At 44.7% G+C, this 21,607-nt stretch overlaps 1 protein-coding gene across 1 annotated transcript in view; it reads left to right on the top strand.

The window, feature by feature from the left end:
* Positions 1 to 21,607, top strand: part of ninl (ninein-like) — a gene marked incomplete at its 5' end in the record, with an annotated part of 65,781 nt that overhangs the window by 4,944 nt on the left and 39,230 nt on the right. The window contains 3 exons of the mRNA XM_083988687.1: positions 1,772 to 1,817; positions 2,549 to 2,559; positions 2,631 to 2,705. Coding sequence (XP_083844813.1) covers positions 1,772 to 1,817; positions 2,549 to 2,559; positions 2,631 to 2,705 — 132 coding nt within the window. The remainder of the gene's footprint in view (positions 1 to 1,771; positions 1,818 to 2,548; positions 2,560 to 2,630; positions 2,706 to 21,607) is intronic.

Below are 21,607 nucleotides of genomic sequence, written 5' to 3'. Positions count from 1 at the left end.
CCCCCTCCTCTTCTCTCACCTCCTCTTCCTCTTCCTCTTCCTCCTCCTCTTCTTTTTCTCTCACCTCCTCTTCCTCTCCTCTTCTTCTCTCACGTTCTCCTCCTCCTCCTCTTCCTCTTCTTATCCTTCTTTCTCCTCTCTCCTCCTCTCTCCTCCTCTCTCATCTTTGTCCTCTATCCTCCTCCTCTTCTTCTCTCACCTCCTCCTCCTCCTCTTCTTTTTCTCTCACCCCCTCTTCCTCCTCTTCCTCTTCTTCTTCCTCCTCCTCTTCCTCTTCTTCTCTCACCTCCTCCTCCTCTCTCTTTCTTCTTATCCTTCTTTCTCCTCTCTCCTCCTCTATCTCATCTTTGTCCTCTATCCTCCTCCTCCATGTTCAAATTAGGGCCACTGATGTGAATTTCTGGAAAAAATTTAGCGAAATTTCTGGAAAAAACTGGTAACGTTTCTAAAAAGTAAAAAAAAAAAAAAAACTACAACAAAATGGTAAAATTTCTCAAAGAGAAGTTTAAAAAAAGAAAATCTTGAAAAAAGTTTAAAGATTTGAGGAAAAAAAGGTAAATTTTCTCCCCAAAAAAACGTTTTTTTTTATTTTTTAGAAAAAAGTGGTTAAAGGGATAGTTCAACATTTTGGCAAATTGGCCCATTTACAGTAAATCTCTATGGGAGGAAGTGATGTCACAGTGGCTCCGCCCCCTGCGTTTCCATGGTGATTCACCTGTCGGTCCAGAACCAGCTGCTCCAGGGGTTTTCATGAGCTTCAGTCAGTGAAGAGAGTTTATGTAACTCTAAACACAGTCAGAGAGTTACATAAAGGAGTTAGACCGTGTGTGTGTGTGTGTGTGTGTGTGTGTGTGTGAGAGAGACACTTAATAATTAATCTGCTGCTGCTGAATTTTTCACACCAGCTTTAAAGGACAATTCCGGGCAAATTCAACTCGGGGCTGTATCTTTCTAACATTTTAGGTCTAAAAGAAGAAATCTGAAGATGTTGAGTTTAATTGTTCCTGTTCCCTTCCTTCCTTCCTTCCTTCTTCCTTCCTTGAACGAATCTGTTCCCTCTCTTCCTTCCTTCATTCCTTCCTTCTTTCCTTCCTTCCTTCCTTCTTCCTTCCTTGAACGAATCTGTTCCCTCTCTTCCTTCCTTCATTCCTTCCTTCCTTCCTTCCTTCCTTCCTTCCTTCCTTCCTTCCTTCCTTCCTTCCTTCCTTCTTCCTTCCTTGAACGAATCTGTTCCCTTCCTTCCTTCCTTCCTTCCTTCCTTCCTTCCTTCCTTCCTTCCTTCCTTCCCTTCGTCCTTACTTCTTCCTTCCTTTTTGACCCAATTGACCGAGTGTTTTCCCTCCTTCCTTCTATCTTTCCTTCCTTCTTTCCTCCCATCTTTGGTTGAAAGTCGGTCACTTTCCCACAAAGAGGAGGGAGAAGGGGGGATGAGGGGGATGAGGAGGGGGATGAGGGGGATGAGGGGGATGAGGGGGATGGGGGGGGGGGGGCTACATGCTAAGCTGTTTAGCGTGACAACTGGAGTCTATACACTGAACACACACACACACACACACACACACACACACACACACACACACACAACAATATGTTCAGTGTAGCAGAAGTAACGACGCTCAGGAATTCCTTCTGATCACAGTTTGGTCTGTTAGCTACACACACACACACACACACACACACACACACACACACACACTCTTCTCTGGTCCGTTAGTTCAGACTATAGTTTGACGGTGCTGGTTACCACGGTGACGACATGTTTTCTCTGCAGAGCCTCAAGTCCGACGAGGAGACAGGAAGTCACCGGGAGTCTACAGGTAAACCACCACAGAAGAAGAACAAGAGCAACTGGCCTCTCCCTCCTCCTCCTTCTCCTCCTCTTTCTTCTATTCCTCATCCTCTCTCCTTCTCCTCCTCTTTCTTCTATCCCTCTTCCTCTCTCCTTCTCTTCTATTCTTCCTCCTCTCCTCTCCTCTCCTCTCCTCTCCTCTCCTCTCCTCTCCTCTCCTCTCCTTCTCTTCCTCTTTCTTCTATTCCTTGTTCTAGATTCTCATTTACATGAACCTTGACTACAAGCTTGTATTTAATATATTATTTATTATATTTATACACAGCACAGACACGGTGTATAATAATTAATAATAGTAAATAATAATAATTATTATACAGATTCATACATATTTTCTTGTCACAACTATGTTTCGTCATCTTTAATATTTTGAAACAGAGAATAATATTGGTGTTGTAGTAAGCCAATGTAATTATAACAACAGAGAGGAGCAGGTACTGTAAGTTTTCTTCATCCTGCTCCTTTTCATTCATGGTGACTGTGTGTACATTATGTAATTTTGTGCAACCTTTTTAAACCATGAATGGAATAAATGGAAATGAAATGAAATGAAATACATGAGTGACTGTTTGTTCTGAGGCTGCAGCTGTTAGCTTAGCTTAGCATAAAGACTGGAGATGAAGGGAAACTGTTAGCATGGCTGTGTCTGCAGCAGCAGCTTTGAGTCTGATCACATGTTGTTTCTCACTAAACCAAAAGAGTTTAACAAAGTGTTGAGTTGATGTGTTTGTTCTCCTCAGCTCCTCAGCAGGAGGAGGTGGGAGGAGGAGGAAGAGGAGGAGGAGGAGGAAGAGGAGGAGCAGCACTGACGGCTGTCTGTGATCACCTGGGCCTGCAGCAGCAGCTCAGTACAGAGGTGAGAGCTTCGTTTAGGTTTAAATGTTTTAAATGTCCCGACACAACAACAAGGCACTGCTGGGATTTGAACCCAGGATCTCCTGTTTACTAGACAGGCGCTTTAACCAACTAAGCCACAGCGCCACAGTAGAGCTGCTGCTCTCTCATGACCAAGTCCAGTCCTATGGAGCTTTAAGGTCTTTGCACACTGAGTCCGTTGCGTTTTATTCGCATGCGTTTTTATTTTGTGTTCCAAATTTCGGAGAGGGAGACAAAAATCGTCACGCAGTGATGCACTTTGTGGTTCTCTCACTTGTCGAGAAATGAAAGAGAAACATTAAAATATGTCTATTTATATAGACATTTATTTTTTGACGTGCGGCAATTTCGATTAATTAATTTTTTTGTTTAATTAATACCGCGATTAATTGTGAAAACAAGTAATTGTGACATCCCTACTAGGGATAGTATCTGGTACCTGGTAAAAAAAATGTTTGGTTTCGCCTCAGCCGAGGTCCAAATGAGCTGAGCCGATACTAAAATGTGACTTTAACTGACTGTCGGTCACTGATTGGCCAGAGTGTTGTCACTGAAAGAGTCATGAGCGCAACGTCCAACACAAGAATCAAACGTGCTATTTTTAAAACCAGCAGCGACCACTGATCTGCACCGAGACTGTTGTTGTTCTGTCACGCCAGTTAAATGAGCGGCTGCGGCAGAAAACCACACTGGTCTGTAATCGAGGTGCAGATGAGTGAGTCTGGAGCTGACAGGAGAATCCCACGACAACGCCCACGACCACGTTGAGGAGGAACAATACCAAAACCGAGAGGAGTTGCATCACACAGAGCTGTAACTGGGCCATCACAGAACAGGGGTCATTGGGATAGAAGAGCCTAGAAAACTGGATGAGCGATACTGAAGAGCACAGACGCTTCTCTGTTTCACCACCACCTTGTAAAACAACGTGGCAACAACAAGGCACTGCTGGGATTTGAACCCAGGATCTCCTGTTTACTAGACAGGCGCTTTAACCAACTAAGCCACAGCGCCACATACAGCTGTCTGCTCTCTCATGATTCAGTCCAGGCCAATTCAATACAGAACAGAAACCCAAAAGAGTACCAGTTACTATGCACTTTTATTTGCCCAATGGAAAACCAAAAGAGCAGAAATATATGGAGGCAAATTGAACTCATTCACCGTATTATTGAGACCATGTTTCCAACACATCTGTGGTGCCACACATTAGTTTAAATGTCTACTGTTCCTTATCACCTGCAGCACCCATTTGTTTTGCCTGTGACCACAATTGAAAGATTTGTTTATAGCTCTGTGAGCTATATTTAAGTTGGAGTAGGATTAGTGGTGACCAACTTGATTGAAAGGGGGAGCTATGTAAGTCGGTTGTTTTTTAGCGGTTTATATTGAAATTTCTTTATTCGGATAAACCCCTTGAGATGCATTATCTTGTTTTCGAAAGGGGCAGCGACAGCGACATTAGACATTAGGACAATACAACCATAAGAAGGCCACAATGTCCAACTCTGAGACTGAGACAACAGCAGATAATGAATACTATCAATTCACCAAGTCAGAGAGACATGCAGCTTCAATGAAAACAAGAACAGGCCACCCTAAGGCGAGAAGACAGAGCATGCTTTAAAATACCAAAAGAACTAGATTTGATAATAGCAGGAAGGTTATTCCAATCTGCTGCTGCTTTAAACATAAAAGATCTTCTGCCAAATGATGTATTGACATTAGGAACATAGAAATAGAGCTGAGAAGAATGTCTGATATGATAAACTGATGTATACGGTATAAGATACTGCTGTAGATGAGGTGGATAATCAAAGTAAATACATATAAGTTGCAACCAGTGCATAATGTCTTCTCACATTCAGTGATGTTGAGTTTGTTTCACATCGTGCAATGATGGGTGTGACAAGGGCATATAAACTATCTTGGTCGATTTGCATTTTGTTTTCAACAAAGCTGGCAAGAAGGCCGTCCATGGAGCGATGTCTACGTTAACAACAGATTACAGATTACCGGCGTGTTTGACTCGTAGTGCCATGAAGTAGTTGATGTTTCTTGTGAGATGAGAGCTGGGACATTGCGTCAGAGGTGGAAGGCAGAGAGCCTCCATTGTCCCTGTAACAAGTCTTTAAACTATCACAATTATTCCGAAGCTGTTTAATTAAGATCCTCTTTATGGGGTTACATCTGCAACAGGAAGGCAGTTCCGCTGGGACTAATATGTTGAAAGTAACTAGTACTACTTCTTCCTCCACCAAGAGAGCTGAGATGATACTGAAAGTTTCAAGAAAACACAGCAGAGGATTCGCTACAAAGGGGGGAAGGAATTTCAGCCATTAACGGGCACTGTTGGTATTTTCTGTTTCCATCAGGAGCAACATTTGTCATGATACTGATTGAATTTGAGTGCATATTATATTATTTTGTCAGAAGTCTCCTTTGCAGTCAAGTTCATAGCCTCCATCAAAGACATTTCTATCTTTCTCCGTCAAATAGGCACTGCTGGGATTTGAACCCAGGATCTCCTGTTTACTAGACAGGCGCTTTAACCAACTAAGCCACAGCGCCACAGTGAATGTCATTTTCTTTCATGATTCAGTCCCATGTTTTTGGACTAATGCTACATGCTATTTAGCCTTAAAGTATCAGCTTCAAGAGGCGCGTTTCCAGCACAGAGTAAATCTCAAGCCCCATCTGGACTTTTTCAGGGCCGATCTGAGTACCTACCGCGTAAAGGTTCCAGTAAATGGCCCTGGTTTTGTGGTTTTCACATAAAGGCACTGCTGGGATTCGAACCCAGGATCTCCTGTTTACTAGACAGGCGCTTTGACCAACTAAGCCACAGCGCCGGTGATGAGATTTGGATTGCTATCAAAGACACAATGGACTAAAGGATCATAGTCCTTCAGACTTTAACATCAGGCAGAAGTAGAAGTCTATTTGCTGCATCGATCTTGACTAAGCTCAGACTGTTGGCCTCTTCATCCAGATAATCAACATCCAGTGGTTTGACCTTCACACACACCTGTACCCACTATGATAAGGGCTTGGCTTACCAAGGTGCCCACCATCAGGAATGATATGCGTTAAAGATCGTCTTGATTCCCACTTCACGACATGAGAAGTGCTCTCTGAACACTTGACCACCGATCACCCAAAGTTCTTCTTCTTAGCCGACCTCTATGTGTCCGTGTCGTAAAAAGTGCAGGACAAGGCCTATGAAACATTGGGGCGTTTTTTGGAACGTTTTTAATCAATTTCATGACAGTTTTACAGCAAAATTGGCAACATACAAACCTTTGGTAAATTACACGTGACATTTAGCATTCGCTGACTTTTACACCAGCATCTACACGATCCTACGCACTCTTGATAAATGAGGGGCCTTTGAGAGGTAATGACGAGGGGGAACAACATTTAAAGACTATATACAACATCAAGGCACTGCTGGGATTTGAACCCAGGATTTCCTGTTTACGAGACAGGCGCTTTGACCAACTAAGCCACAGCGCCTGGTTGATGTAGCACCAGGACCACCGATGAATTGCCAAGTCAACTCTAATCACAAAAGTTGTGGATAATACCTGTTACCTTTTTGGGATTACCTCCACCACAGCTTTGAGCAGAGACCATGGGTCCCAGCAGCTTCTGATTACTACACAGGTATTTAAACCAACAAAGCCATAGTATGGAGTTTTTTTGGGATCATCTTACTCAGGCTTAATTAATGAGATGATACTGAAAGTTTTGAGAAGACTGAACGTACACTACAAATTGGTTAAAGGATCCATCACCTGGTGTTTATATTGGTTTTAGGTGTTGAAAGGGTCTTAAATGCACATTTTTGAGAAATAATATGCAACATTCACCTTTATTTATCCGTATTTGTGTACCCAATTTTGCTCTCGCGAGAAAAACACGCGATCTTGTTCTACAGATTGTCATTGAAAAAAAAAAAATTCCATGCATTTACCGCGACTACTGAAACCATGGAAACGTAGGAAAATTCCACCGGAAGAGCAAAACCGGCTTACGTTTTTGACGTTCAGAAAAAGGTGGATATATAAAGAAATAAAATGTAATGCAGGCTGATCGGTTCATTGTAAAACATGTATTTATTGACGTTAATGTGGTGATTTCTGTACATACAGAGCCCCCAGGCAGCGCCACTCCTCTGTCCAGTACACACAGGAAGCTTCACTTTTCACTCAAACAAACTGCCACAATTGTTAGATTTCATCAATGAGACCAGCATTTATATCCTAAAAAGAAGTTAACCAGCCGATGGTAAACCTCTAAAAGCCTGCGGGTAAGTTAATTAACGAACGTGTTGTCCGCCGCGGTGTCAACGTAGTTGTGGCCGGCCGAGCACGTCAGCAGACCGGCTGCTGCCTCTGTGATGTCCCGGTCGTTGCTCCGCAGGTGGAGTTTCACTCTCTCCGAAAAACATCAGAGCGAACTTCTAAACAGCCGTTATTTGGATCGAGACGGTTACTTTCTCGCATCAAAAAATATTAAAACTTAATAAAGTGACGTAATAACAGCGCTAGAGCAGGAAATAAAACAGCTTTCTGCCTGTTTCACAGCTACTACCACTACCGCTGCCGGCTGCTGCGTACGGCGTGCGGGGGGATAGTCCCCCCTCCCTCTCCTGATCCTCGGCTTCTCGGTGACGTCAACGAGAAGCCCAATCAGAAGTCGCGTTTTTTTCAACTGCCGGTGAATTTAGGGGGGAGGAGGCGAGAGTGAAGTTCTTTGCCCGGAAAACATGTCAGCTATTGTCAGTGACAGAGAAGATCGAGTTATACATGCAATAACCTGAAAAAAAGTGATTTTCAGGTGATGGATCCTTTAAGGACTTACGAACACCGGGCATTCTTTTGTTTTTGATATGTCTGGACAGCGACATGTTATCATCTTTTATAAGGAGTCACTGATTGAGTCAAGTTCAGTACCTCAAAGACAACACAATGCTTGAACATTCAAGCTTCTTCTGTCAAACAGGCACTGCTGGGATTTGAACCCAGGATCTTCTGTTTACAAGACAGATGCTTTAACCAGCTAAGCCACAGCGCCGTGTTTGGATCTGATTTGTCCCATATTTTTGGACTAAAGCTACATGCTATTGTACCTGAAAGTATCAGCTTCAAGGTTTCTCTCACTTGGAAGAGGGAGGAGCCTCAATGCTTTGAGTATATGTCAACCTTGTGTTGGTGTTATAGCGTCAAGGCACTGCTGGGATTTGAACCCAGGATCTTCTGTTTACAAGACAGATGCTTTAACCAGCTAAGCCACAGCGCCTTGTCAAATTCTTATTCTGCGACTATGAAGAACCCCGTTTATCAAGGCATCCACCACATCCATTGCCATTTTCCGATGCATGGTAACGACTCAGGTGGAAAGTACCTGATACCTTTTTCAGGTCTGGTCATTTGTAGAGAGGAGTCTAGAAACTTGGAAAAGTGATGCGAAGGAGCACATCCAATGTTCTTTTGGAATAACACCTTCTAAAAACATGTGAGAATTAGGCACTGCTGGGATTTGAACCCAGGATCTCCTGTTTACTAGACAGGCGCTTTGACCAACTAAGCCACAGCGCCATAAGTCAATACACACTAAAGGGCCTATTATACTGCAGGAACTCCGGGTTAATTTTATGTGGCCAGGGTCGTTGGTGCGTGTCTCCACTGCAGGAACATCCCCTGAAGGATGATCTCCTGGGACTTTTATGGGGACTAAACAAGTCCCTGTCTCAGGGTAGGTACTCAGATCGGCCCTGAAAAACCCCCAGTTGGGGCTTGAGGCTTTCTCTGTGCTGATTGACAAGATGTTGACATATACTCAATGCATTGAGGCTCCTCCCTCTTCCAAGTGAGAGAAACCTTGAAGCTGATACTTTCAGGTACAATAGCATGTAGCTTTAGTCCAAAAATATGTGACAAATCAGCTCCTAACAAGGCGCTGTGGCTTAGCTGGTTAAAGCATCTGTCTTGTAAACAGAAGATCCTGGGTTCAAATCCCAGCAGTGCCTGTTCTCAGAGATACTGAACCCGACTCAATCAGTGACTCCTTATAAACGATGTTCAGAAATATATCAAAAACAAAAGAATGCCCGGTTTTCGTAAGTGCTTAACCAATTTGTAGTGTACGTTCAGTCTTCTCAAAACTTTCGGTATCATCTCATTAATTAAGCCTGAGTAAGATGATCCCAAAAAAAACTCCACACTATGGCTTTGTTGGTTTAAATGCCTGTCTAGTGATCAGAAGCTGCTGGGACTCATGGTCTCCGCTCAAAGCTGTGGTGGAGGTAATCCCAAGAAAGTAACACGTATTATCCACAACTTTTGTGATTAGAGTTGACTTGGCAATTCATCGGTGGTCCTGGTACTACATCAACCAGGCGCTGTGGCTTAGTTGGTCAAAGCGCCTGTCTCGTGTATGTATGCTCATTAGCTTAGAACTGTAGTCGGAGAATGCCACCCTAAAAGCCCCTGGAGGGTTTTTTGGCATTCCCCTTCACATTGTTTTGGATTTTATATGTTATATCTTTTTAAACTTTGATATGTGAAAATAAATAAACAAACAAACAAACAATGACTGCCCGATGATCAAAACTGTTGGACAATGATCACGCCACATCAGGTGTCAGGTGAGTCCTGCTGCAGTAGAGACACAGCAGCCGAGTGAAAGGACGGTTCTTGTAAAGTTCCTACCCGTCCCACAGTGGAAATTTCGGCTACTGTCTTAACTTAAAGATCAGCTTTGAGGTTTCAATCAACTGAAAGAGGGACATCGTCAACACCTCTGTGTGAAGGCACTGCTGGGATTTGAACCCAGGATCTCCTGTTTACTAGACAGGCGCTTTGACCAACTAAGCCACAGCGCCACAGCAATTGCCATTTCCTTTCATAATTCAGTCCAGAGTCATGTTTTTGGACACGGTCAAAGGCACACAAACGCACACGTTTCCACCATAAGACTCAGGAACCAAAATGTAGTTTCTGGGTAGAAAAGTTCCCCCCAAAAACGGCTACTGTCTTAACTTAAACATCAGTCTCAAGGTTTCTATCAACTGAAAGAGGGACACATCCATATGGTAACACACCGGTGTGAAGGCACTGCTGGGATTTGAACCCAGGATCTCCTGTTTACTAGACAGGCGCTTTAACCAACTAAGCCACAGCGCCACGGTGATTGCCATTTCCTTTCATAAATCAGTCCAGAGTTATGTTTTTGGACTAAAGCTACATGCTATTTAACCCTAAAGTATCAGCTTCAAGGTTTTTCTAACTTAACAGAGGGAGTAGCCTCCATGTCAACATTTTGTGGTGTTTTGACATAAAAGACACTGCTGGGATTTGAACCCAGGATCTCCTGTTTACTAGACAGGCGCTTTAACCAACTAAGCCACAGCACCACGGTCAGATGGAAGCTAAAATTAAATTAAATTTTTTTTTTAAAGCTCGGGTGGGGCTTGAGGTTTACACTGTGCTGTATACTGCCGGAAAAACCACAACAAGATTTGCAAACTGATCACAGCGGCCGAGTGAAAGGACAGTTCCTGTAAAGTTCTCAACCCTCTCTCTTTACCAGTAACTCCCACAGTGGAAATGCAGCTACAGACTTAACTTAAGTCCTCTTTCTATCAATTGACCCTTCGCGTAAGCCCCGCCCCCTTGGTTACTGTTGCTACGGCGGGCAAGCTTTCACTCCCAGCCATGCTCCTGGCAGTATTTGGTATCGATTTCAAAGGAAATATCAGCAAATTTCTGGATAAACTGTTCTGAGATAATAGAGAGAAGAAGTCACAAAGATCATTCATAGTTTTCAGTGACGTGTGACTCGCGCAGGAGGATAAAACATCTGTTCAACGACACGACTGGACAATGTACAGAGCAGCAGTAAGGACCGGTAATTTTACCGTCTATCAACCCACGAAGACTTACGTCATCTCACTGGTCATGAAACGTTGTCAAACTGCAAGTTTTTGGGCGATTGTGAACCACATCCAGCTTTCGCTGCTGTTTTGTTTTCTCCCACCGCTGTATCAGTCAGTGAAAGCAGTCCCTGCCTGGAGGATCCCTCGCCTAAAAGCCCAGGTAAAAGCCCTAAAAGTACAGCTGTCATTTCGGAGGTGAACATATGGTTATCCCCATATTTACACTTGCTCAAGTCGAAAAAAAAGTCCGCTCGTATCTGAACATCTCTATATTGCTGCTGCCGCCGCCGCCGCCGCCATAGCAGCAGCAGCAGCAACAACATCCTTCTCTACAAACAAATGTTTTTCGTCCTAGTCTCAAAATGTGTCCACAAAAGCAAACGTAATGACTCACTGCGGAAAGCTTGCCAGGCCTATAGTTACGGTTGCTAACGTAGGATTGGACAATAGCCGTTTGTGGGAGGAGTTGGCGAAGGGTCAATTGAAAGAGGGTCACACCGGTGTGTAGGCACTGCTGGGACAACATCATCTTAACATCTTTTGTAAGAAGTGACTGATGTAGTTGAGTTCATAGCCTCCATCAAAGACAACACATTTCAGGCACTTTCTATCTTTCTCCGTCAAATAGGCACTGCTGGGATTTGAACCCAGGATCTCCTGTTTACTAGACAGGCGCTTTAACCAACTAAGCCACAGCACCACAGCTATGGCCATTTCGTTTCATAATTCAGTCCAGAGTCATGTTTTTGGACTAAAGCTACATGCTATTTAACCTAAAAGTGTCAGCTTCAAGGTTTTTCTAGTTTAACAGAGGGAGAAGCCTCCATGTCAACATTTTTGTGGTGTTTTGACATAAAGGCACTGCTGGGATTTGAACCCAGGATCTCCTGTTTACTAGACAGGCGCTTTAACCAACTAAGCCACAGCACCACGGTCAGTAGTTGATTTTCCAGTGACATGAAAGGAAATACCTGAACAGACGAGTGAGAAACAGGAAGAGAGTCACTTGTCACTTGTCCAACAGGAGATGAGATGAGTATCAGTTCAAACCAGTTGAACAGCTGTGGAGCAGTCCCATGTTTTGGACTAAACTTACATGCTATTTAACCTTAAAGTATCAGCTTCAAGAGGCGTGTTTCCAGCACAGAGTAAATCTCAAGCCCCACCGGGACTTCTTCAGGGCCGATCTGAGTACCTACCCCGTAAAGGTTCCTGTAAATGGCCCTGGTTTTGTGGTTTTCACATAAAGGCACTGCCGGGATTCGAACCCAGGATCTCCTGTTTACTAGATCACTATCACTTACATAGTGTTTGGACCGAAACACGGGTCTGTCAGTCACTCTGCTCTGCTCTGAGCCGAGGAGAAAACTTTTCTCGTATCCTACAAGTTTTATCCAATGAGGAGAGAGAACGGCATGCAGGGCTGTGTGTGCAGCCAAGGGATGCGCCTGAATGTGGTGACGTAGGGACGAGGGCGGTTATGGTGCGTTCAAGGCAACTCGTAACTCGTGTTTTTCCGACCTGTGAAGTCGTACCAGTTCGATCTGGTACGAGTTCACGGGTCAGAAGTTACGAGTGGCCGTTATAGTGACTTTCACAGGTAAAACAGGTCGGAAAAACACGAGTGGGTTGCCTGGAACGCTACAAAGTCGTAAGTTGTGACTTGAAGCTGTAATTTACGGTTTCAAAAGCCTGCCTGGAACGCAGCATTAGCCAAAACAACCAGATCACTTACTTCTGCATCAACTTCAAGTTTTCTATCAATTGAAAGAGGGTCACACCGGTACGAAGGCACTGCTGGGATTTGAACACAGGATCTCCTGTTTACTAGACAGGCGCTTTGACCAGCTAAGCCACAGAGCACTTGAAAACCATTTTCCCTTTTCCCACTGCATGGTGCCAACTCAACACAATATACTTGCCTTTTGTGTTTTTCCACTGGGACTAATATGTGGAAAGTAACTAGTACTTCTTCCTCCACCAAGGCTCCAAGAGAGCTGAGATGATACCGAAAGTTTCAAGAAAACACAACAGAAGATTCACTACAAACGGAGGAAGGACATTCAGCCATTAACAGGCACTTTTGGTACTTCCTGTTTCTATCAGGAGCAACATTTGTCATGAAACTGATGATTGAATTTGAGTGCATACTATATATTCTTTTGTCAGAAGTGTCAGATCAAGTTCATAGCCTCCATCAAAGACAATGCATTTCAATCTTTCTCCGTCAAATAGGCACTGCTGGGATTTGAACCTAGGATCTCCTGTTTACTAGACAGGCGCTTTAACCAACTAAGCCACAGCGCCACAGGGACTGTCATTTTCTTTCATGATTCAGTCCAGTCCCATGTTTTTGGACTAAAGCTACATGCTATTTAACCTTAAAGTATCAGCTTCAAGAGGCGCGTTTCCAGCACAGAGTAAATGTCAAGTCAAGACTTTTTCAGGGCCGATCTGAGTACCTACCCCCAGGCAGGGACTCTGTTCGGCCCCATGAAGGTTCCTGTAAATGGCCCTGGTTTTGTGGTTTTCACATAAAGGCACTGCTGGGATTCGAACCCAGGATCTCCTGACAGGCGCTTTAACCAACTAAGCCACAGCGCCACAGACCAATGAAAACTAAAATTAAATTAAATTTATTTTTTAAAGCCTGGGTGGGGCTTGAGGTTTACGCTGTGTGCCGTATACTGCTGGAAAAACAACAATAAGATTTGCAAACCGATCACAGCGGCTGAGTGAAAGGACAGTTCCTGTAAAGTTCTCAACCCTCTCTCTTTACCAGTAACTCCCACAGTGGAAATGCAGCTACAGACTTAACTTAAGCATCAACTTCTAGTTTTCTGTCAATTGAAAGAGGGTCACACCGGTATGAAGGCAAATGCTGGGTAACAGCATTACAAAGTAACTTTTGTAAGAAGTGACTGATGTAGTCAAGTTCATAGCCCCCATCAAAGACAACACATTTCAGGCACTTTCTATCTTCCTCCGTCAAATAGGCACTGCTGGGATTTGAACCCAGGATCTCCTGTTTACTAGACAGGCGCTTTAACCAACTAAGCCACAGCGCCACGGACTGATGGAAGCTAAAATTAATTTAATTTTTTTTTTAAGCCTGGGTGGGGCTTGAGGTTTAAGCTGTGCTGTATACTGCCGGAAAAACAATAAGATTTGCCAACTGATCACACCTCCTAAGGAACCCGGTGAGTTCTGCTCTGTAGTAGCGACACAGCGGCTGAGTGAAAGGACGGTACCTGTAAAGTTCCTAGCCCTCTCTCTTTACCAGGAACCTAACTTAAGCATCAACTTCAAGTTTTCTATCAATTGAAAGAGGATGTAAGGAAGTAAACAAAGACAAACGGTAATGATCCTTCCGCAGGTTCACGTACGGAAACCTTGTTATGACTTTTACTTCCTCTAGATAGTCAAGTTTGATCGTCTTCTCGGCAAGGCACTGCTGGGATTTGAACCCAGCATCTGTTTACTAGACAGGCGCTTTGACCAGCTAAGCCACAGCAACATTGTTTTCCTTTTGCCACTGCATGGTGCCAACTCAACACAATCTACTTGCCTTCTTTGTATTGTGGAAAGTAACTTTTGTAAGACATGACTGATGTAGTCAAGTTCATAGCCCCCATCAAAGACAACAGATTTCAGACACTTTCTATCTTTCTTTGTGAAATAGGCACTGCTGGGATTTGAACCCAGGATCTCCTGTTTACTAGACAGGCGCTTTAACCAACTAAGCCACAGCACCACAGCAACTTGCCATTTCCTTTCATAATTCAGTCCAGAGTCATGTTTTTGGACTAAAGCTAAATGCTATTTAACCTTAAAGTGTCAGCTTCAAGGTTTTTCTAACTTAACAGAGGGAGAAGCCTCCATGTGTTTTGACATAAAGGCACTGCTGGGATTTGAACCCAGGATCTCCTGTTTACTAGACAGGCGCATTAACCAACTAAGCCACAGCACCAGTGAGAGTAATTTATCTCCAGTGACATGAAAAGAAACACCTGAACAGACGAGTGAGAAACAGGAAGACAGTCACTTGTCCAACAGGAGTATCAGTTCAAACCAGTTGAACAGCTGTGAAGCAACATGACAGATGTGTTCAGAGAGGTGGAGAAGTAACGACCAAGAGCTTTGCATGTTGCTCATTAAGGCCTAGTCCACACCAACACGGGTACTTTTGAAACCAAACTTTTATGGCCCCCGGTTAAAAAAATGTTTGCGTCCACACCACCGGTGTGATAAAAAATATCTCCGTCCACATGAAACCGCAAAATCCGCCTCAAACAATGTCATGCGCATTCCAAAGCAGTAGGTAGCGATAGCACTCCTACAGGAAGGCCATTTTAGCCAATCACAAGGAAAAACAACAATGGCTATGCTAATTGCTAAATGCTAAATAGCACCAGTAACAGCAACTCTGTCAGCTGGTCACGTCTAGAGCTCCACAAGTCTCCATGGATACAACTTACTGTTTACCCTCGCACAGTGGTGACGTCGAAAAACACTGTCAAGAAATTGCGGTTTTCCTCGGTTTTCTCGTCCACACATGAAGCTGAAACCGGACTTTTCTAAAAAGTTCACCCTGGACTCGGGTTACAAAACCTCCGGTTTCAGGAGCCGACGACTGCGGTTACGTGTGGATGAAAGAACGAACCGTGAAGAGAAACACACGGTTTCAAAAATACCCGCGTTCGTGTGGACGGCCCCTAAGACAGATCAAATAAGATGTCAGGTTGCTAGGCACTGCTGGGATTTGAACCCAGGATCCCCTGTTTACGAGACAGGTGCTTTAACCTCTAAGCCACAGCGCCACATGAGGAGTCAACAGCTTCCATCAATGATCTACGGCTGCATCATCAAAACCATCGTGTTCACTTTGGGTTTTATATTGATCAGAATTGTAGATGGTAGCCTACGACGGTATCTGATAGTCTTCCGACTTTCATTCTTGATCAATGAAAACATTCTTGGCAAATGTTTTCGCTTTCGTCTATCTTGTGCCGGTCCAAGAATTTCACCGTGCGTGCGAAGGCTCATGGGAAATGTAGCGTGAAAACACTTCGCTTCCTGAAACTCCTCGTTGTCCCTTTAAAGGAGCTTCAAACTCCTCGACCTTGAGGCTTCACATCAGTGACGACTGAAGGTGCTGCTGGGATTTGAACCCAGGATCCCCTGTTTACGAGACAGGTGCTTTAACCTCTAAGCCACAGCACCACATGAGGAGAAGGTAGCTTCCATCAATGATCTACGGCTGCATCATCAAAACCATCGTGTTCACTTTGGGTTTTATATTGTCCGTATGTAATGTCTGTCTTGTATTGAAGCCCCGAAATGCGAAATTGTCCCGAAAAAAATTTAATAAGTCTATATTTCAAGCTTGTTTTGTAGCGGAAGTTTCTTGAAGCTCCTCTTCCCGGTTCGTCAAATTTCGGGGCTTCAATACAAGAGGGACATTACATACGAGCAGCATGGAGGTATTTGGATGTTTTTTGGTGTGTCTTTTTGTTACGAAGACAGTTGGTATCCATTTGCAACCGTTATATGGACATGCACTGCTACACCGAGACCCCCTGTAACTCAGAGAAGCCACGGAGGACTCTGAAACTTCTCCCAGCCCTTAGTCCACATGAGGGGGAGGAGATAATGAGCGAAATTTCCATTTTGGGTGAACTATCCTTTTAAATTAGCGGGTTGATCTGGGTCTGATGTTCCCACTGCAAGCCGATCGGAGCCCCTACCCCTGTGGCTACCGTCTTAACTTAAACACTTTCTATCTTTTTCCGTCAAATAGGCACTGCTGGGATTTGAACCCAGGATCTCCTGTTTACTAGACAGGCGCTTTAACCAACTAAGCCACAGCGCCACAGTGAATGTTATTTTCTTTCATGATTTAGTTCAGTCCCATGCTTTTAGAAAGCCGATCGGAGCTGAGCCGATTAAAACCTGCATCGATTGTGGAGTTGTTTGACGTGGGTCAACGCGGGTCGGTGGCCCTTTCCCACAAATCGCCGTTTATGGTGGGAACTACAACGGTATCTGATCGTCTTCCGACTTTCATTCTTGATCAATGAAAACATTCTTGGCAAATGTTTTCACTTTCGACCGTCTTGTGCTGGTCCAAGAATTTCACCGTGCGTGCGGAGGCTCATGGGAAATGTAGTGTGAAAACAATTTGCTTTCCAAAACTCCTGGTTGTCCCTTTAAAGGAGCTTCAAACTCCACGACTATGAGGCTTCACATCAGTGGCGACTGAAGGTGCTGCTGGGAGTTGAACCCAGGATCCCCTCTTTACGAGACAGGTGCTTTAACCTCTAAGCCACAGCACCACATGAGGAAACATCAGCTTCCATCAATGATCTACCGCTGCATCATCAAAACCATCGTGTTCACTTTGGGTTTTATATTGAGCTGAATTGTAGATGGTAGCCTACCTGTTGGTTCCTCCACTTTCACCAATACTCCATACGAGCTGAGGTGATAAAGTCACTGTAGAACATTATGACCCTTTTCCCCGACTCGGCTCGACTCGACCCCGTTTAGGTCATTTTCCATTAAAGCTGAGTACTTCATAGTTACACCCCGTCCTGACATACAGCGATGCGACAGCGATGCGACAGCGATGCGCGTGAGGAAAAGTGATTAGAATGCGTTACTTCCTGACGCCGCGAGCGACATCGTGCCGTCCAGCGATGTCGCTCAACCCTGAAATTATCGCTCGCTCTGTCTCTATCTGGACGACATTTCGCGGCGATGTCCCGCCCCGATAAGTCCACGCTGCTTCCTGTTGACAAGCTAGTTATCAGAGAGAGGAGAATATGAGAGGAAAAAACACTCAAAGATGTGAGAAACAGCAACCAGGAAAAGCCAGGAATCTCAGAATAGCACCGCAATTTGTGTAGCTACGTCCCTCGATAATTTGATTGGTTTGGATCCTGAACCAATAGAATATACTCGCGACAAAATCGTCACGCTGCCTATCAGGACACCTTTGCGCGAGTTTTCGTTGCCGCTTCGCTTGCTCGCTGTATGTCAGGACGAGGTGTAACTCCTCAACCTTATAGCACGGCTGCTACAGTTGCTGAAAGAACAACAAAGCTGCTTTTCAACTGAAATTAGCGAGTTGATGCAAGTTTTTTAAATGTGTCAACCCGCTAACAATCGGCATATGGCTCCTTTCCCATTGACAAAAAAAACCCCTGGGTCTAATTGATTGAGTGCGAGCAAAGCGTCTTGTATGAGTCGCAACTGGGACGATGTCACTTAAAGGGATAGTTCACCCAAAATTGAAGTTTCCCTCATTATCTCCTCCCCCTCATGTGGACTAAGGGCTGGGAGAAGTTTCAGAGTCCTCCGTGGCTTCTCTGAGTTACAGGGGGTCTCGGCGTAGCAGTGCATGTCCATATGACGGTTGCAAATGGATACCAACTGTCTTCGTAACAAAAAGACACACCAAAAAACATCCAGATACCTCCATGCTGCTCGTATGTAATGTCAGTCTTGTATAGAAGCCCTGAAATGCGAAATTGTCCCGAAAAAAATTAAACAAGTCTATTTTTCAAGCTTGTTTGTAGCAGAAGCTTCTCTTCCCGGTTCGTCCAAATGTGACAAACCAGGAAGAGGAGCTTCGAGAAGCTTCCGCTACAAACAAGCTTGAATAGACTTGTTTAATTTTTTCGGGACAATTTCGCATTTCGGGGCTTCAATAAAAGAGGGACATTACATACGAGCAGCATGGAGGTATTTGGATGTTTTTTGGTGGTCTTTTTGTTACGAAGACAGTTGGTATCCATTTGCAACCGTTATATGGACATGCTGTTCGGACTTTTTAAATTCTCAGCCCTCCGAAAGGGCTTGACAGAAGCACATGAAGGAATAACTCGTGCTTTCCCTTGATCTTCTTTATTTTGTATTACAAATGATCACAGGTGACCACACAGGTCACAACACAGGTCATAAACCTGAAAGGAATAACCAAAATACCAGGTTACATATATTAGTATTCATGAAATTATAACCTTTAAATAGCTATTTTTACTTTTTTACATTCGTTTTTACTTTACATAAACATTGACCTGTTTAATATGAATTAACACAATGAATTGTAATAAACACAGCGGACCAAATGATTAAATCAGTGTCAGTACCAGCCAGCTAAACACCAACCCAAAATGCTAACAACGCTAGCATAACAAGCTAATCGGGAGCTAGCGGAAATGCTAATGCTAACTTGCGGAAATGCTAACGCTAACTAGCGCCGCTACTCGCGAGCGCTAATATAACACTCTCGTTCTTTCAAGACTGCTTACCAACGAAACAAGCATCAACACATTATATCCTTATTGCTACTCATTGTTAGCAGGCTATTTCTTAGCTACAGCTCACCAATGGGCCATGTGCCTCCGTCAGAATCCTGGACACAACTGCCGTGATCAGCAACACCGGAAGTCATGCCGACTTTTCAAAATAAAATGCAGAGGTTCAAAACTCTTAAATAAAATACTCAGAGCTACAAATAATGATTAAATAATGAAAGTCTTAACACCTCCCACTTGGCCGATTGATCAGAGATCCAAAGAGGCCACAATTAACAGTCATTTGAGTCTCTCAGTAGGTATCTTAAACATTAAGTCCGGGCCTTTATAGCCTTTCAAAATAAGTGTCCTTCAAGATTAGATGTTCCTCATAGATCCAACACGAACACAAAGCTAACTAAGGAGGTAGGCACCACCACCTTGCCTCCTACTGAGTGTAGGTTTGCCCACTAATCACTCAGTTGCCTCCCAGGGTTACCTACTAACTAAACAGAGTCCCTTGGGTACCCTTGGTGAGGACTTATCTACTTCTGGTAGTCCTCAACTGGAATCAAAACCACCAGCCTTCGCACATCCCTGCGAAGAACGATGGTTGTAGGTAAGTCAAAGGTTTCTCTCCGTACCCTGGATACATGGGGGCCAGACAGTCCCATGCAGATTTTCAAGTCCACGTCCCGGACGATCCCTTTCCTATCAGGATACGTAGCGATGACTCGGCCGAGTCGAAACTGTCCTCTCAAGGCATTTTGATCTGCTAACCAGACCACGTCCCCAACCTTGACACTTCTCTCTGCTCTATGCCACTTGTGCCGGATGAACAAGTTTGGGCCCGCCAACTCGCTCCACTTTGACCAGAACTTGTCCACTCCAGCCTGGACGGCCCTTAGCCTCCGCCAAGGATGGGTTTCCATGTCGATTCCGTGCATGTCTCCTCCTAGTCCTGTGCGTCCCAGGATAAGAGAGTTAGGAGTTAAGTACTCCACTGCATCTTCCTGCTCTTGCGCCTTGGCATCAATGGGTCGATCGTTAGTCAAGTTAGCTGCTGAGTAAAGAAGGGTTTGGAACTCCCCCCAGGTGTAACAGCTAGTTGATCCACAAAGGCTGTGAAGGGCTCTTTTAATGAGTTTAACCGCTGCCTCGGCTGCTCCATTTCTGTGGGGCGCATCCGCAGGGTGGAAGTCCCATTGCCATTCTGTGCCATTTCTGGCGGCCATGTCTTCAACAGAATCTTTCTGCAAGCAGGCGAGATGTTTGTGTAGCTCTCGTAGTGCAGGTTTAGCGCCTACGAAGTTTGAGCCTCTGTCCGACCACAACCTCTTCGGATGCCCCCTGAGCGCAGTGAATCGAGAGTAGGCCTGAAGAAAGCTTTCAGAAGATTGGTCATCGACGAGGTCGGCGTGGACGGCTCTAGAAGCCATGCAACAGTACACTACTCCCCAGACCTTTTTCTTGACCCTCTTCTTGACAGCGTCTCTCACCTCAAAGGGACCGAAGAGGTCTAGTGTGGTGTACTCAAATGGGTTTGCTCTGCTGGTACGTTCCCGAGGGAGGTCGCTCATCACCTGCTGGCACAATCTAGCTCTCTGCTTCCTGCAAGTGAGACACTCATTGATCACCTTCTTGACTATCCTCCGACCTTGCACCACCCAGGCCTTTTTTCTTGTACGCAGCAGTGTGGCGGCAACGCCTTCATGATTTGACTCATGAGCCTCTCTTGCCAGCAAGGTTCCAAGCCACGACTGGAAGGGGATTAATGGTACAGCTGTTCCGTCTTCGTTCCAAGACTGGACTCTACCACCACATAGCAATAGTCCTGTTTTGTCGTCTTTGAACACAACCAGGCGGTTTAGAGTCGTGTCGTGAAATTCCACGCCGTCTTGGGCCGCAAGAGCCAGATCTTGGAAAGCAGTTGCTCTTTCTTCTGCAGACAGCCTTGAATACTTTGCCTCCCACTTTGCTGGATCTGAGATTTTTAACCAGAACTCCACAGCTCGTCGAGTCCAGGCAACGGTCCCACACAACTTTGACAGCGTACCGAACCGCTTTGGTTCAACAAGGCGCACAAGAGCTACACCACTAAGTTTCCTCTTTGGTCTCTCTTCTGCCGAAGTTGGATCCTGATCTTTTAGTGAGGGTTGCAGCGGGAGATGACTATGGTCATCGGATGAGACTCCCATGTCTGAACTGACGTCAGCTTGGCTGGAGTTTGGCATTTTCTTTGACTGAGCTCTAGTGATCACAGCTGAGAAAGCTTTCCTCTTGAGCCTTTTGACGTCATCAGCAACGGTAGCCACTATCTCACTGGCTGTCTTCACTGGCCACTCAGCCTCTGGCCACTTTAGGAATTCAGGTCCCCTTTGCCACTCCGACTCTTCACCAAGCTCCTCAGGCGATGCTCCCCTTGTGATAATGTCTGAGATGTTGAGGTTTCCTTCAACCCATCTCCAATCTTCTACTGGTCCAGCCTTCTGGATTTCGCCGATGCGATTCGCAAAGAAAGTCTGATAGCCATAACTATCCTTCTGGATCGCTCCCAGGATTGTTTGGCTATCTACAAAGTGGATCCAGTGTGTGACATCAATGCGGCAATGCTTCTCAAAGTACCTTTTAAGACGAGTT

Source organism: Trachurus trachurus, assembly GCF_905171665.1.
Source record: "Trachurus trachurus genome assembly, chromosome: 15".
In the NCBI taxonomy this organism is placed as follows: Eukaryota; Metazoa; Chordata; class Actinopteri; order Carangiformes; family Carangidae; genus Trachurus; species Trachurus trachurus.
Note: the sequence above shows the minus strand (reverse complement) of the source record. Positions and strands in the feature narration are given on the sequence as shown.